General features: G+C 38.9%; 1 protein-coding gene across 8 annotated transcripts in view; it reads left to right on the top strand.

Annotated features, from left to right (window-relative positions):
* Window positions 1–17,873, top strand: part of SNX29 (sorting nexin 29) — a 691,881-nt gene that overhangs the window by 55,504 nt on the left and 618,504 nt on the right. For 6 of the 8 annotated variants that reach the window (XM_069086196.1, XM_069086188.1, XM_069086239.1 and 3 more), the window contains 5 exons: window positions 4,938–5,118; window positions 8,647–8,717; window positions 9,593–9,841; window positions 12,388–12,766; window positions 16,507–16,625. In XM_069086196.1, coding sequence (XP_068942297.1) covers window positions 5,090–5,118; window positions 8,647–8,717; window positions 9,593–9,841; window positions 12,388–12,766; window positions 16,507–16,625 — 847 coding nt within the window. In that variant the 5' untranslated portion in view covers window positions 4,938–5,089. Of the gene's footprint in view, window positions 1–4,708; window positions 4,815–4,937; window positions 5,119–8,646; window positions 8,718–9,592; window positions 9,842–12,387; window positions 12,767–16,506; window positions 16,626–17,873 lie in introns of those variants that run through there. The other 2 variants (XM_069086216.1, XM_069086221.1) reach the window with 2 other exon arrangements.

Genomic DNA, 17,873 nt, shown 5'->3' with positions numbered 1-17,873 from the left:
TTTTTAAACAAACGGGGTTAAGTAACTTGCTCAAGGTTACACGGCCAGTTATTTCCGGGGGTGGTGCTGAGTATCTGAGCCCAGATTTGATCCCCAGGTCATCCTGACACTGGAGCCGGTGCTCTTACTTGCTGAGCCACCTGGCCGCCCCTAAGCAATTGGGGTTAAGTAACTTGCTCAAGGTTACATGGCCAGGTGTTTCTGGGTGGGTGCTAAGTGTCTGAGCCTGGATTCTATCCCAGGTAATCCTGACACTGGAGCTGGTGCTCCCACTCGCTGTGCCACCTGGCTGCCCCGACACCATCAATTCTTTCTCTGGAGGTAGATAGCATTTTCCATCATAAATCCTTTGGAATTTGATCATTACATTGCTGAAAATATCTAAGTCATTTAAAGTTGATCATCATTTGCTGTTACTCTGTATACTGATTTCTTGGTTCTGCTCGCTTCACTTTGCATCAGTTCATATAATTTTTTTCAGACTTTTCTGAAAACCTCCTACTTCTTGTTTCTAGTACAATGGTATTATAGTATTACATTACAACAGTATTCCATCACAGTCATACACCACAGCTTGTTCAGCCGTTTCTCAGTTGATGGGCATTACCTCAATTTCTGACTGCTATAAATATCTTTGTACATGTAGGTCTTTCCCCCCCTTTTTTGGGGTGTCTTTGGGACATAGACCTAGTATTGTTAGGTCAAAGGGTGCTCGTGGTTTTATAGTCCTTTGGACATTGTTACACATTGCTCTCCAGAACGGTTCGATCAGTTCACAGTTCTGCCATCCGGTAGGCATCTTAAGTTCAACGTGCTCCAAACTAGCTCATTATCTTTCCTCTTCAATCTTTCCCCTCCTCCCACCTTCCCTATTACTGTGGAGGGCATCACCATCCTCGTAGTCCCTCAGGATCACAACCTAGGGGTACTTCTGGGTTTTTCACTGTCTCTCACCCCCCACATCCAATCTGTTGCCAAGGCCTGTCAATTTCACATTTGCAGCATCTCTTGAATATGCCCTCTTCTCTCCTTGGATACTGCCAACACCCTGGTGCAGGCCGTTATCACCTCTCCCCTGGGCTATTGTAATAGCCTAGTGCTGAATCCTCCATTCAGTCACAATTTTGGGTCTCAACTTCTTTACCTGTAGAATGGGGATAATAGCACCCAATAGATGGAAAGAATCCTTGAAAGAAGGGCAATGTCTTTTGCCTTTTTTGTATCCCTAGGACTTAGTGTAGCACCTGGGACATAATTAATAGAAACTTAAAAATACTTATTAGCTGACCTATAGGGCATATTCCACAGGTTGTCGGGAAGCTCAAGTGAGACAGTAATTGTAAAATGCTTTGCAAACTTTAAAGTACTATATATATCTTAGTTATAAATATTAATATTTTTAGACTAAAAATTACATTAATACAAGAACTGTGTATCTAATTTTTGTATCTCACCTCTCACTTCGTCACAGAGTTCTATTCATAGTTGTCACTTAAGGTGAGATAAGAAATATAGAAAACCAAAAATCAGCTCTACTGGAGAGAGAACACCCTTAGTCCTTTTACTGGAAAAACTGGAAGGTAGTTTGGTGGAAGTTGAATTTTAGACCAATATCTTATACCATATTTTATAAGTGCCAAATGATCACATTTAAAAAGAATTAGAGAATGGAAGATTGAATGTTTACTACTTATATGTGTGGTTGAACTAATATTAGATATTTTTGTTTATTAAATAAAAAAGTTTCTACATGAACAGAATCAATGCAGTTAGAATATTAAAAAAAAATTATAGATTGGGGAGCAGCATTGATAAAGGTCTAACTTCCAGAATTTATAGGTAATTGACATAAACACATATTCTTAGCTGCCCTTCACCATCTGATGTCCAAGTATATTAGTAAACAATTTTCAAAATAAGAAATATGAACTATTAACAAAATGAAAAAAATGCTCCAAAGCACGAATTATAAGAGAAATAAAATTAAAATAATTCTTAAGTGGTGTCATATCAAACTGGAAAAGGTGGTAAAAGATGGAGTTAACATATGGGAAATATACTTTTGCTGGAGCTGTGAATTAGCCCAGTATTTCTATAAAATAATTTAGAATCTTGTAAGGAAAGTCTTTAAACTGTTCATCCTTTTTGACTCAGTGATCCCAGCAGCAGAAATATACTACAAGGAGATACAAGTGAAATGTTTGATATTTGAAAATAAATTTAAAATGATATTTTTATACTAACAAAAAACTATACACAAAAAAGCAAATTTTGATATATGACTATTATAGCATATTATTATGTTGTAAGGAATAACAGATATGAAGTATTTAGAAAAAATATGGGAAGACTTGTATGAACTGATACATAGTGAAGAAAAGCAGAATCAGGAAAACTAAATGCACAATGACTACAGTAATATAAATGAAGATAACACTAAAAACAGCAGAATTTTGTTCAAATTCAATGACCTGCACTGGTTCCAAAGGCCTGATTTTGGAACATAATTCCTTTCTTGAAGAAGTAATGTATTATAGATGCAGAATGTTACACACTCTATTTTATGAGATTGCTGTATCAGATGGTTGACAACTTTTTTTTTAATGAAGAGAAAAATATTGGGAAGAGTTTATTGAGAAGTGATTGTTGTGGAAAAAAAATACCTGTAAAACATTTTGAAAAGTATACTTCAAATTGGAATAATAATTTACTAAGGGGGGAATAAATCAAGTAAATGACTAAGAATGAAATACAAATACATAAGAGGAAGACATTTCAAAGACATGTTGACAGAAAGATACTACCCAGGGAACGGAAACTCCCATAGTTGGGTCTAGAATGGAACTGGCAGTGGAAATTAATAAATGCATTTTCTTTGAATAGCAACCTCGAACAGATGGGCCTAGGAAGCAGTGTAAGGCCTAGGGGTGCCCAGGAGATGAAAGTTAACAGCCATACTCTAGATATGAAGGAAAGCAAATGTCTAGATCAGTGAAGACAAGGATACTTAATTTGCATTTAGGAGTTTATGTTTCTCTTAATCCTTTCTCTAATTGGGAAATTACGGCTAACGAGAAGAAAGAAATTCTATCCTCTGTTTTCTTAATAAAGAGTTATATTAATGTGGGGAAAGAAAATGTCAGTAATTGTAAAATATGCATGCTAATTTGAATGAAAGACAACTCTTTGGAAGGTTACCAAAGGTTACTAAATGGATAGGAAGAAACAAGTAAATAACTTGTAGTGAGGAAAGATATTTTTTCTTTAAGGATTTGTTGATTTGGGAAATGTTTCTATTGTGTATCTTGATCTCAGGTTTCCTTAAGGATATTGGTAACGGCTGTGCTGTTTCTAGATATTTTCCTTGATATGATACTCATTTTATATTGAGGCATACGTATGAATTGTAATATACATATAAGTTTTTATATTTATTATATATGTTTTTTTCTTTGAATGGTGAATCAGAAAGGAACAGGAGTTTTGCATTCCATATGTAAACAGGGTAAACTCTTTATGTTAATATCTACTAAAGTAAATAATCACCTACATTTTGCAAAATGTAATCAAATGAAACATCATATTGTAACCTTGAAATGAAACATAAAAGTGATTTATTTTGACCAAGTCCAACCTATGTACAAGATGTTATGCTATAGAGAATACAGAAATAAAATATATGTGACCACATTTCTGCTCCCTAAATCTGGCATGGGCGTTGGAGTTATTTTCCTTTTGTAGAATACCATATATTTTAAGGTAATATCCATGACCCCTCAGAGGAAGGTCTGCTTTGCCAAACTTTCTGTACCCTTCAGACCCATTGCATCTGGGTTAGAATTTGATCATTGGGCCATGAACTGCTTATAATGTAGTGTAGTGTTATAAACTTGTTCTCAGTGTATTTCCTCTGAGGCAGGAGGATCTGATTTATCCTGCTTTATGGGAGTAACATATGGTAGGGTTTTCTTTCCTATGTAGCTTTGAGGGGAGGGCATGTTAGAGTTGCTCCACTCATAGATTCCCATCTGATTTAGACAGTCAGTCTCTTGTAGTTTTTCAGGTATCATATGTTTTTAATTAAACTTGGAGAGTATGGGCAACTTTGGAAAGACCTCCATTATGAACCAAATTACATTAAAAATCCTGCTGCTATTGGATCTCTCTCTCTCTCTCTCTCTCTCTCTCTCTCTCTCTCTCTCTCTCTCTCTCTCTCTCTCTCTCTCTCTCTCCCTCTCTCTCCCTCTCTCTCTCTCTCTCTCTCTCTCTCTCTCTCCCCCCCCCCCCCCCCCCCCCCCCCCCCCCCCCCCCCCACTCCCTCTCTTCTCTCCCCCCCCACCCCCGCCCCTTTCTTGGAAGCTGGATTTCAGAGGTCCTGGTAATCAGTAACTCTTTGCCCACTTTGGATCCTGCATGAATTAAATGGTGGGTGAACTGAACTTTGAATATACAGCTTTAGATCTGGCAGTGCCACAGGAATCCTCCTGGGATAATTCTTATCTTCTCAAGCATCTCTGGTCACAAGCTGTAGAAAAATTGTGTAGCAGTAAGCAATTTTCTAAATTGAAGGGTGAGAACATGCTGCAAAATGTTTCATCTGCATTCAAGGTCAATAGTAGGTGATTACAATTTCTAGAAAGACTGGCTATGCTGGATAGAGTCATTTGATTTGAAGTGTGATACATGAATAGATGGTTTATCAGGTATATTTAAAAACAGTTCTTTGGCTGAGTAGCCTGGGTATTATACATAAGAAATTCCTTCTGACCAGTCCTCTCCTGAAAGAGAAGCATTGTGTGCAAAGAATGCCATTGGTAAGAGTTCATAAGTTAATATGCCGCTGAAATGACCCAGGTCCCACAGGAGGATGAATGTACCTGACTAGAGTGTTTCTAGGCATCATTAGTGATGGTGGTTCTGTTCTTTGCCTTTTGCAGAACCTGTATTTTGGTACTATGTGAAGGAAGTCCTGAATAAGCATGAACTACAGCGCTTCTACTCTCTGAGAAACATCGGCACAGATGTGGGAAGAGGGCGGGCTTGGCTGCGTTGCGCCCTCAACGAACATTCCTTGGAGCGCTACATCCACATGCTGCTGGCTGACAAAGTTAGATTGAGGTAACTGGGTGGCCAGTGGCTTGAAGCAGCCCGGCACACCCTGCACTCCCAGGGGGTGCCCTGAAGGCTTGGCTCTTGGACACAGCCCAAGGGCTTCTGGGGGGGAGGCCATTTTCTTTAGAAGTGAATGTGGCTTTTATTTCCTGATAGTTTAATTTGAGCTATTTTGAAACGTCTTACTCTTAGGAACTAGAGGGGAAGAGACAGTTTTGGATATGGTCTCATGCCCTGCCTTTCCTTGTGGATCGTATGCTTTATTAATGTCCCTATTAACATTGCCAGCAGTAGTAGCTGGCATTTACCTTATGTTTCATCATTCAGAAGGACTTGATGCATATTTTTCTTTAATCCTTTTAACCTTCCTGTGCCGTAGACGGTCTGATATTTTTATCCTACTTTTGTAGAGGTAGAGAGTTAGGTTCCCAAGAAGCGGAATTATCCAAAGTTATACAATAGAGTAAATGGTTTAGCCAGAATTCACATCTGGGCCTCTTGATTACAAGTCCAAGGCCCTTCTATTATATAACTTTTGCTTTCAGAGGTTAAATATGAGGCAGAGTTAATAAATGGCTTGGATTTAAGATTGGTGAAGAGCTATTAAGCTCCCATCTATTGCTCTCACAAGGGGGAATATCCTAATCTTTCACCTCCTCTTTGTATTATCATAATTTGGCAGAGTTGTAAACCTAAATTCAGTTTGGCATAGTGGAATAATTTCTTAAAATAATTACGTAATCTTAGGTCGGGCCAAATGATTTGGAATTTATTGATTAAATGGGAAAGTGACTGAAAGTTTTCACGTTGGTGGGGGTGGGATAGGGAGTTGTTGAATGATCAGTTATGCTTTAGGAAGATTAATCTTTATATATAATTTATAGGAGAAATTGAAACTAGGAAGGCTAATGAAGATTGTATTGTAATACCTCTCATTGTGGGGTAACTAAGGCACGAAGTGGGATGGTAGAAGAATGGAAAGAAGGCAATGAAAGAGAGAGATTTTGGAAATAGAATCAATAGGGATTTGCAGCTTATTAGTTGTGGAGAAGAAGAGACAGAGAGGCATTAAAGATCAATGACTGAGATATTGAGCATGAGTGCTTGGGAGAATGGTGTTTATTAAGAATTACTATTATCAGAAACAGAATTTTCGGGAGGCATGGCTTTTTTTTTTGGGTGAAAATTGTGGTGATCAGCTTGGACATGTTAAATTTTAGATGCTGGTAAGAAGCAACGTGGTATAATAGAAACAGCATTAGATTTAAAATCAGAGTACTTAGGTTTGAATCCTGTCTCTGTTTCTTACAACCTTGATGGCTTTGGTCAAGTCACTTAATCCGTCTGGGCCTCGATTTCCTTATCTTTGAGATGAGGAGGTTGGAGAAGATTATCTCCAAGGTGTTTTCTAGCTCTAAAACCATTTTCTAGATGGAGATATCCAACAGGCAGCTGGAAATGTAGATCTAGTAGTGTTCCGGAGAGATGTTGAAGCTGGAAATAGAGATCCTGAGTCATTGTCTTAGAGGCCTTGTGAGTAGATGTCGAAAGGAGAGCACTGAGAAGAGGACTGAAGACAGAACTGTGGTTGGAGGCAGGAGAAAGAGAAAAAGGGAGAGAATTAGGAAAGGCGGTGGTTCCAAAGAAAAGATATCCTCACAAATCCTGCAGCTTATGTCATCCCACTGTTAAAACAGCAACAATGACCCCAAACTTCATTGGCTCTGTATTGCATATCCAGTGATATTCAAAGTTCTTGCCTGACATCCAAGGCCCTGCAAAGTCTGGCGCCACCCCATCTTTCTAGCTTTCTCTTAAGCTATCGCTTCTGTGCGCGCTATACTTTATATTCCTGAGCATACCTTTATTGTCCTTTTTCACCTTTGTGGCTAGAATGTTCTTCCTCCCTACTTAACCTGTCGAACTAACCTGTCCTTTAAAGCTCAGCTCTCATTCTACCTCGTCCTTGAAACCTTCCCTGAAGTCTTCTATGACCTTACCCTCCCCCACAGCCCAATGACACCCTTCTCCTGTAGATCTCTCCAAATACTTTGTTTTGTACTTTTAGTGCCCTTAGGTGGTGGCAGTGGGTCGAGTACCAGGCCTGGAGTCAGGAAGACTTACCTTCCTGAGTTCAGGTCCGATCTCAGACCCTAGCTGTGTGACCCTGGGCAAGTCACTTAACCAACTCTTTGCCTCAGTTTCCTCATCTGTAAAATGAGCTGGAGAAGGAGATGACAAACCACTCCAGTATCGTTACCAAGAAAACCTCAAATGGGAACAGGACTGAAACAACTGAATGACATTAACATCAACAATATCCTTATTGTGAAATACTGTATCCTGTAGTTATCTGTATTTGTATCTATACTGATACTTGACAAGAAGCTCCCTGAGGGTAGGGATCATTTCTTACCTAAGCTTATTATGTCCCTCAGGGCTAAATTGAACTAGCTGAACCAGTGTAGCCCTCACATGTCCTCCTGAGAGCTGCACACGCCTCAGAGACGCCTAGTCGTTTTTGGTACTCAGAGTTTGCTCTGGATTATGTATGAATATGCATATGGAAATGCATTACATTATGTGTGAGGTTTGCATGCACACATAGAGAGGGAGAGAGAGGGAAGCATGGAAAGGGAGAGAGAGAGGGAGGGGCAGAAAGGGAGTGAGAGAGGGAGAGAGAGAGAGAAAGAAAGAGAGAGGGAGGGAGGGAAGGAGAGAGAGAGAGGGAGGGAGGGAAGGAGAGAGAGAGAGAGACAGAGAGAGAGAGAGAGCGAGAGAACACTTGCACCTCAGACTGGTGTAGTGACATCAGAGCTGGACTTGGAGTAAGGATTCAAGTCTCACCTCTGACACTTACGGGCTATGTGACTTTAGATACACTTTCTATGACAATAAGACTAAAACATAAGTTGCAGAGAAAATTCTTATCAGCATTGGTAGACGGAGTTCCTCACTTGGCTCCCAACACTGATGAAATCACAGGACATCCTCTTTCTCTTTGCCTCTCCCCCTAGAACTGTTTATAAAAAAGGCATAAAGGGCCCTTAGAGGTCTCTGGCAGCTTCCTCTATTTACTCCTGTTAAATTAGCAGAGCCAGTAGGCCTATTTTGTGTGTTTTCTGCTGTGGTTTCTGGGTCTTGATCTGTCTCTCAGAGGGATTTTTTGTATGGTAGTTACCCTTATGTCTAGGACTCTCAGTTTAAAGCTCTATAAGTACTACATTTACGTATAATATCTATTTTAGTTCTTTATCGTTTGGCCTCCCAAGAGACTAGCCAGGAAGTCACAAGACCTATGAGCTGCAGGTTCTGTAATTATCCTGTGTTGAATTAGTAGAACCTGCTATCCATCAGATACCTCTATACAATATCCATTTTAGCAAGAATTATGATATGTAAGAACTTCTGTGTTTTCTAGCTGTTCTTTTAATTCCTTTAGTTGGTTAATAGAATCAAATAGCCATTTCTCAAAGTGCTTCCAAAGTAGGCAGTCTACCATAGATTGTTTTGCATTCCTCTTTTGTTTGGCAGCATTTTCTATGAAGACTGGGCCTTTGTGATGGATGAAGAACGGTCTAGCATGCTTCCTACCATGGCAGCTGGTAAGTCATAGAGTCTTAAAGCCAGTAGAGAATAGATCCTGATTTTCTGGACTGGTAATTATTTCCATAAGAAAAGGTGGCAGTTAGCCTTAACTAAATTGTAAAAGTGAAGTTACTAGCTTTTTAATTAGAAGGGATATTGAAACTTTTTGCAGTTTTCAGTGACCCTAGAACACATTTGTTACTGACCTTCCTATATAATGAAATACAACTGTCAGTTTGCTAAGCAAGAATTCAGTTAACATAGCAAATAAATAACGTGGTAGATGTAGCATGCTATCTCACTCATTTTTTGTGGCTCCAATTAATTGTCGTTTTGACTTTTGAGAGCTCCTTTAAAAAAGAAAACCTCAGAAGTGAATACAGCTAAAACAAATAAAGAAGAGAGAGCTCCAAGTCCTTTAATTATGGTTACTTTTCATAATACATTAAAAACTTTTCAGGTTCCACATTATTATAGAGTCTAAGACAGACCATTATATGAGCCCAAAATTTCAGTGTTTGATCAGTATTTGACTGCACAGATAGGTAATATGGATGGAAATCATTTCAGCACAAATACCTTCCCCTTCTTGCTTCCTATTTGCAGCTATTTTAACGGTATACTGGCTGAGGTAAGGCCTGAAGTAGGCTGGCTATAGCTGCTGAAAGCCAGTAGAGAAGGGGTTCAGCTGCTTGTATGCTTAGTGTATATTAATTCCACTTTAGGAGAAGATTTTTGAAAAAAATAACTTTTAAAGGTAAGTATATGTTCTCTAATCATGGTGCAGGTGGTAGCCTGGGCAGAAGCTCTTGCGTTTCTTTATTGTTCTATCTAGAGCTGTATGCTTAGGGATGAATACTACAGTGAGCAGACTTTTTTTTTTCATTATCAGGTTTGAATTCTATACTCTTTGCTGTCAATATTGACAACAAGGACCTGAATGGGCAGAGCAGATACACTCCAACTGTCTCTGACCTCCTGAAAGAATCTACGCAAAATGTGACCTCCTTGCTAAAAGAATCCACCCAAGGTGTGAGCAGCCTTCTTCGGGAGATCACAGCATCTACTGCTGTCTCCATCCTAATCAAACCAGACCAGGAATCTGACCCTTTGCCAGTTGTATCCAGGAATGTCAATTCTGGTAAGTATCTTGGTGAAGATGGGAAGCAGAGACTAATATGAGGTTAGATAGAGGGGTTGGAAGTAATGATTGTCCTTTCTTGTAGTGAGAATTAAGAGCATAAATTGTGCTACAAACCTGCTGTCCGTTGGGTTTATTTTAGAAATATCATTTGGAAAATCAATGTAATGTAAAAAGAGTCTGAGCGAAGTGCGTGGACAGCAGCTCCCAATTGGTTGTAATTGTACCGGCCTCCACTTTCTCCTAAAAGTGCTGTAATGTATGTGTATTTTATATATACATATGTGTTATTTTAAAAATTATTGATACTCTTTATTTTTACAGCAAACTTCCCCTTTCCTAGATATTTTAATTATGCTTTGAGATTTTTTTTCTTTGAAAATTCCATGGTCTTCCTTTATGTTGTTGTAGAAGGTGGCACTCTAGGGTGTCACATGACCAGGGTCAGGAATTCAGGACCTCGTGTATTTAGGGCTTTACTCTTGTTGTTCTGTGGTTCTTTTTTTTTTTTTTAAAGCAATCGGGGTTAAGTAACTTGCTCAAGGTCACACGGCCAGGTGTTTCTGGGTGGGTGCTGAGTGTCTGAGCCTGGATTCGATCCCAGGTCATCACAACACTGGAGCCAGCCCTCTTACTCGCTATCTACCTGGCCGCCCCACATTTACATTTTTTGTTTGTTTTTTGCTTTTTGGAGGGGGAAGGCAGGGCAATTGAGGTTAAGTGGCTTGCCCAAGGTCACACAGTTGGTAAGTGTTTAGTCTCTGAGGTCAGATTTGAACTCAGGTCCTCCTGACTCCAGGGCCAGTGCTCTGTTCACTGCGCCACCTAGCCACGCCCCCACTGTTCTGTGGTTCTTAAAACTTAACCATAGCCAGATTGGAATTCCCAATGATGTATGCAAATCATGACCCATGGACCCATGTGTTTTGTTTTGTTATGGGCTCATCTTTCTGATAGCTAAACCCTTATTTTCTGATGCTGGAAATATTTAACATTGACTTTTTTTTTCATCTTTTTAGAAATTAATTTATCTATTTTTAGTTTTCAATATTCACTTCCATAAGACTCTGAGTTCATATTTTCTCCCCATCTCTCTCCTCTCCCCACTCCAAGGTGGCATGCATTTATTTTGATATAGGCTCTCTATATACATTTATATTAAACTTATTTTGACATTAGTCATATTGTAAGGAAGAATAAGACCCAATGGGAGAAATCACAAGAAAGAAGAAACAAACAAACAAAAGAGAGCAAATAATATGCTTTGATCTGCATTCAGACTCCATAGTTCTTTTTCTGGATGTGGATGGCATTTTCCATCATGAGTTTTTTGGAGTTGTCTTAGATCCTTGTATTGCTAAGAAGAGATGAGTGTATCCAAGTTAGTCATCACATACTGTGGCTGTTACTGGGTACAATGTTCTCCTGGCTCTCCTCATTTTACTCAGCAGCAGTTTAATATTGACTTTTTAAAAAGGTAGTTTATTCTTTGACTTTTCTGACTTGAGATTTGGTACTCGGGCTTCTCCCTTTTTTTTTTTTTTGGAGGGGGGAAGGCAAGACAGTTGGGGTTAAGTGACTTGCCCAAGGTCACACAGCTAGTTAAGTGTCAGACGTCTGAGCCTGTGTTTGAACTCAGGTCCTCCTGACTTTCAGGGCTGGTGCTGTCCTCTCTGCACCATCTAGCTGCCACAATGCTCAGGCTTCTTTCAGCAGACAAGGGACAACATAGAATTTTCTTTACTGGAGATTTAAATATAATCGCAGACACACCCATCTTTCTGAATGATGTATGAAGCACAAAGCAATATGGCTGGTTTTTTAAGCAAGCACACTAGAATTTATATATCCAATTGAGGTAGTCTCTGTAGTCCCTTTGGGGGGTGCTGCACTTATTCCAAATATGTTGTTATTGCTTGAGACATTTGGGAAATAGTTCTTGGGGAATTGCCTTTAGAGCCTTTGGCATATTTTTTAAAAATGTCTTTAGGAGCAATACATGCTTGCCTTTTGCCTTTTGGAATAGAACAGGTATCAGCTGTAGCCAAATCTAGTGGATAAGATGGATGATAATGCTGGTAAATCTGGTTTTTGGTAAAAACATGAAGAGTGTGCTGTGATTGATGACAGTATAATGAACATTGATTTTTCTTGCAAAGCTCACAACCTAGCCCAGAAGGTAACCTAAAAGGAGGAGTGCCACAGATGTTGTGCATAATGATAGTATTGTTTACATAAGTATGCAGTTTTTTAGGATGTCATTTTGGAAGACAATGCTCATTGGATATATATATATATATATATATTCTGTTAATGAATGCCTGTTATTTAACAATTATGCTACACATTCAGTCTTGAGGATGTAGAAGGATAGATTAATTAAACTTTTGGGGGACTTTTTGTTCTAGGCTTTTAAAAATTGTTTTTATGTTTGTTTTTTTTTTCTCAGAAGATTTAGGGAATTGTCACAAGCCTTGGATAAGACATGGTAGTATTTCAGTTGTCCTGAAGGCTTTTTCTTGTAATGTATTTTTTTCTTTTGACAGACGCAAAATGTAAAAAGGATAGGAAAAAGAAAAAGAAGGTGACTAATATAATTTCATTTGATGATGAAGAGGATGAGCAAAACTTTGGGGATATTTTAAAAAAGACAGGTGGAACAGGAGAAAGCTCAGAAGAGAATTCAGATCGATCATCAGTTAATATCATGTCTACTTTTGAAAGTCCGTTTGGGCCAAATTCTAATGGAAGCCAGAGTAGCAATTCTTGGAAAATTGATTCTATGTCTTTTAATGGGGAATATGGATACCAGAAACTGGATGTGAAGAGTATTGATGATGAAGATATTGATGAAAATGAAGATGACGTTTATGGAAAACCACTTGGGCAAAAAAGCAGAGAAGATTGCACAGAGGTTTCTGAGAAGTAAGTTTGATTTCGTTTTTTTAAAGAAAGGAGTTCCATGTTGAGTCAGTACATCAGAGTCAGCCTTCATTTGCTCTTTAAAACATTTAGTAGTAGGGGCGGCTAGGGGCCACAGTGAATGGAGCACCGGCCCTGGAGTCAGGAGGACCTGAGTTCAAATCTGGCCTCAGACACTTAACACTTACCAGCCGTGTGACTTTGGGCAAGTCACTTAGCCCCAGTTGCCCTCCAAAAAGGAAAAAAAAAAATATTTGGTAGAGATAGGAATCTAAGCTGTTCCTTTTCCTTTTTTTTTCTTTTTCTTTTTTCAACTCAATTCATCTCAAGTATTTTGATTTGTAGGGCAGGAATTGTCTTTCTACCTCCCTGAGAGTTAATAAGACCAAAGGAACTTATTCTGAGGTTACTATTAAAAATTTAAGGGTGGATACTTTGACATTCTTGGGAAATGTGTCACTTTTTGTTTGCGGTCTTATTGGGGTCAGATTTCTTTAGAGGCAGATGTATCCGATATATCAGAAAGAGCATTGACTTTGGAATCAGGAGACTTGTGTTCATTTCCTGTTTTTGTCACTTCCTAGCTCTATGATTGTGAACAAGTCATTTAATTGTTCTATGCCTCTGTTTCCTAATTAGTCAAATGAGAAAAATACCTTTCTTGCCTGTCTCACAGGACCATTTTGCTTATTATATGATATGGTGTGTGGAAAGCGTTTTGTTATTAGTAAAGAACTATAAATGCTCATTAATACTATTTTATATCTCTTAATTTGTTGTCACTGATAGATAGGCAAGAAGAGGGTAGGTTTGTACCAAGCAAGGAAATGTACTAGACTGTATGTTTGGTATTTCTTTTCAAGGTAATGCATGAGCAGCGCTATTTTGACATGGGCTCTTTTGCTAATTCATATGTTTTTGTTTAATGCCTTGTGTTTTGTACCTCTAAACTCCTACAAGATACCGAATGCTTAGGAACTAGATGTGACTTAATTTGAGTTCTGACAGGGGTAACCTAACCCTTTTTTTTTCACTTGGTTAGCCTAATGCATTATATCACCACCATCACTATGTAGGGATAATGTACATCATCCTTTTCACTGTGTAGACTAGAACAACATAGCCCGTCACATCCCCAACATAGCAGGGCCCTGAAAGAGAGTACCTCCCTTGGAAGTCAAGAAATCTGGTTTCAATTCTTTATTCTAGTTACTTTCTAGTTATGTGACTCTTAATATCACTTAACATCTCTGAGCCTTAATTTTGACATTTGTAACATAGAGATGAAAATACCTGAAATGAAAATTCCTTACATCAGGAATAGTAGTTGGGATCAAATTAGATAATATATGATAAAGTGCTTTTTTTTTTAAACTATAAAGAGTTATACAAACCTAAGTTGCTATTATTCTTATTATGAATATCATGATTATTTGAATGACTAATTTAATTGATGTAATTGATGTCTCTTGTTAAAGAGACTCCTAATTCCTTACCAGTGAGTCTGCTAACTGGTCTTAAATGTATAGTTTTAGAGAGTTATTTGGGGATCACTGAGAGTTTAGTGAATTCCCAAATTTAAACAACCAGAATGTACCAGATATGGGGCTTGTCTTTCTGACTCCCAGCTGATTTTTCTATCCATTTATCCACACTCTCTCTTTTTACTATTAATAATAATATGTGAAAAGAATGGATTGAAAAGCACATTGCCACATGACTTTACATGTCTCATAATAATCATGGAACCCTAGATTTAGAGCTGGAAAGGATCCCTTTATTTTGTAAATGAGAAAACTGAAGCCTGGGAAATTTAGAGATCTGGTGAAGGTTAGGTGGAATTTGAACCTAGTGCCTCGTGTGTGCACCCCAAAACTGTGTGCAACAGAAATCCTTACCCAAATAATACTCAGAGGTTTCTCAAGGTAGGAAGCAGAAAAGAATGGTTTATTTATGATCTGGAGAAAGGGCCACCCTCCTGACAAATGGTCAGGGAGGAGAAGCAATTTACAAAAGGAAATGGCAAAGTTATAAAGCGCTAAGGCAGAATTCTCCCCCATCCCCCTCCTGACCCTTTTCTTCCATCGGCTGGAAGTTAGGTGTACAGTCTAAAGGTGGCAATCTACCTCAAGGACAGGAACAAGGAAACAGGAGACCACCCAGTGTACGTTTGAGAAAGCACTTCTGGCCTTATGTGGCATATCTTGTGCTGAGGTGGCCTGGGCAGGGTCTCCATTGCTCTAAATCCCAGATTCCTGTAAGGTCAGGTGACCTCTAAACTTAGGCCTAGTGGATGCTGAAGCCACTCGAGATTTGATTTTTCGGAATGGGGAAACTTCCCTGCAAATTCTCCCTCACACTCTGATTTCAAAGTCAGTGCTCTTTCCAGTACTGTACTGATAGTTTCCTTCATTCCCCTTTTCCCAAAATTTAAGGCTGCATTTCTGTTTTATTTCAAAATCCCTGATTTTTCCTGTAGTCCTTAGTTTGACTGATTTGGGAACTAACATTTCTATGCTGCGGCCTAGAAAAATATCATTATCTCTAAATTTGTACAAAATATCATAATCAGATTTTCCCCTCCTTGTCCCAGAAATTCCTTTTTGTGCTCCAGTATTATGTAAAGGAGAGAGACTGGAGGATTGAAGAGGGGGAGCCTTAAAGCAAGCTAGCTGGCATTGTGATGTGTAGAAACACAAAACAAACAAGCCAGTGTGACTTTACATGTCCTCAGAGCTAGCTGTAGTGTCAGTGGTCCTTCATCAGCTTGAAGGAAATGTTAACTCTCTTTTTCCAGAGTGCCACAGGTGGAACGTTTGAAAAATCCTTCACAACCATTCTAGAAAAAGAGGAGGTGAAAAATGTAATAGTAGCTTAGCAAGTGGTATTTTTGATTAAGTCCTCTGATAAGCTAACAGCCAAATGAATGGTCCTGTAATATGGATATGCTAGTCTAAGTCAGTGGTTTAGTTGTCGCACTAGATGGATGTTGGTAAAAGTAGACAGACCAAATGAAGAGAACAACTTTGAATGTCAGATACCCTTTAGTGAAGTAGAAATGCTATTAAGGTTCATTTTAAACTTGTTTTGCTAAAGGAAAGCAAGCTGTTGACCAATAATTCACATACAGGCAGAGTCATCCCTTCCTACTTTATATGTGGATTGTCAGGATGTTGAAGGCGATTTTTTTTCTTATTGTTTACTGTGGAGGCCTGACCCCTAAGTGGTAAGAGTCTACCTATGGCACACTACAAGAAAAGGCCCAGAGTTGGAAAGTTGACCACAGACATTCATACTCCCTCAGGTTATTATCATTATCATTATCATTTTAACCTTTTGAGTTCAGCTCCCAAGATTATGTTGACCAAAGAGAGTAATGACTATTCAGGCTATATATAAGTAATGCTTGGAGTTTAGGCATGGAACAAGTCTAGTTTCTGTCATCACCAAAATAGAAAAATGATGCTGTCATCATTATTAGCATTTCTTAATTGCTCATTTATATGATGTGCATTGATGAATACCATAATGAGAAGTTAAAAAAAATACCCAGTCCTTGTTCTATCTGCATTTATAATCTTATTTATTACACATTGCTATTTTTTGCATTTGAAATTATCACTACATGTTTCAGTGATCTGACATATCCTGACTACCTTTCTGAGAAGCATGATGAATAGATGTGGTTATCATGCACTCTCTGGAGCTAGATGTTTTACATCTGCATTCTTTCACAATCCTAGGCCCCTGGATGGCAACACCTGCCTTTCACAAATGCACAGCTGGGCTCCCCTGCAGGTGCTTCATGGTGATTCTGATGTCCTTTTTCCTCTCAGTGGAGTGGGGTCTTATGCTCCAGCAGGTGGGTTATTTCCTGTCTCTTTGTTATCTGTAAAAGCTTTTGATTCTTAGTTGAGGCAGTGTGATATTACTATGGAGAGCTGGTTGGCCTAGAAGTAAGGAAGATTGCTTCTTGAACCCCCACCTCTGACTCCTAAAGGCTGTGTGTCCCTGGGCAAGTCTTTTGATATCTCAGTGAGTGCCTCAGGCAACTCTTGAAGCTGCAGCCTAGTTGCTGATTCAAACTGGGAGAGTGAGTTTCTTCCTTAGGAGTTCCCTATATCAGTAAAATCACAGATCCATCCCTGAAACAGAAATTTTCGGTCTGAGAGAGAATGTGGCTTTGTAACGTATCTCATAGCTTTATGAAAGAAGGCCAGTGGGCATCCTGAGAAGTGAAACTTGGCACTCATTATTGGAGTGCACGTGGCTTTCTTTTCCAGTGGTAAGCCTGTGTGCTTAGAGGATGGCAAATGGAGGTGATCTTGGGACTCCATCCGGGTGATGGAGCTTTTAAAGGTTCCCTTAGCCTGAGTTAGATGTTAAGACAACTGAGTTTTTAAATTCTGGCTCTTCCAGGGAATTGTTGAACTTGGGCAACCTCAAATATGTTTCATCTCCCACTATAAAGAGTTCACCTGTACTTCATAGCAAGGGTGGAAGATCAGTGAGCTAATCCAGTAAAACTCAACTAATCAATCGATCAGCAAGTATTTAGCAAGTTCCTAACCCAGGCACTGGAGATACAAAGATGGTGAATAAAACATCCCCCACTCACAAGGAGCTTACATTCCAAAAAGAGACAAGAAGTTTATGTGTAAGTCTATACAGAATAAATATAAAGAAAATGAATGGAAATTAGTACAAAGATGGTGAATAATGACAGAGAAATAGGAAGTAGGCCTGCTTGAACAGTGGCTTCCATTATTGTTGTGCTTTCTCTTAGCTTTTCAATCCATTTGCTGTTTCTGAAGGACTATGGTAAAATTGTTCCTGATTTTGCTTATTATCCTCTTGTTCTTTAGCCTGAGTTTAGAACTCGTGGCCCCAATAGACCAAAGTACTCCCCCAGGGTCACTCTGGCGGTTAAAGCAGAGATTTAAAGTAGAGCCTGGTTTCTTACTCTACCCTTGTTTTGTCCTCTCTCCTTTCAAAGGGAAATCAATTGTACTTTCTGTGGGCCCAGATTTGAGGAATTGTTTTAGGTTCTATTGGGATTCTTACAAACAAAAACAAACAGACAAAAAACTAAAACCAAAAAGGTAAATTA

The sequence above is a fragment of the Petaurus breviceps genome, unplaced genomic scaffold (assembly GCF_028583685.1).
Source record: "Petaurus breviceps papuanus isolate PSGF00001 unplaced genomic scaffold, PetGlider_PUasm1.0 118, whole genome shotgun sequence".
In the NCBI taxonomy this organism is placed as follows: Eukaryota; Metazoa; Chordata; class Mammalia; order Diprotodontia; family Petauridae; genus Petaurus; species Petaurus breviceps.
This window is presented reverse-complemented; position numbering and strand designations above follow the sequence as displayed.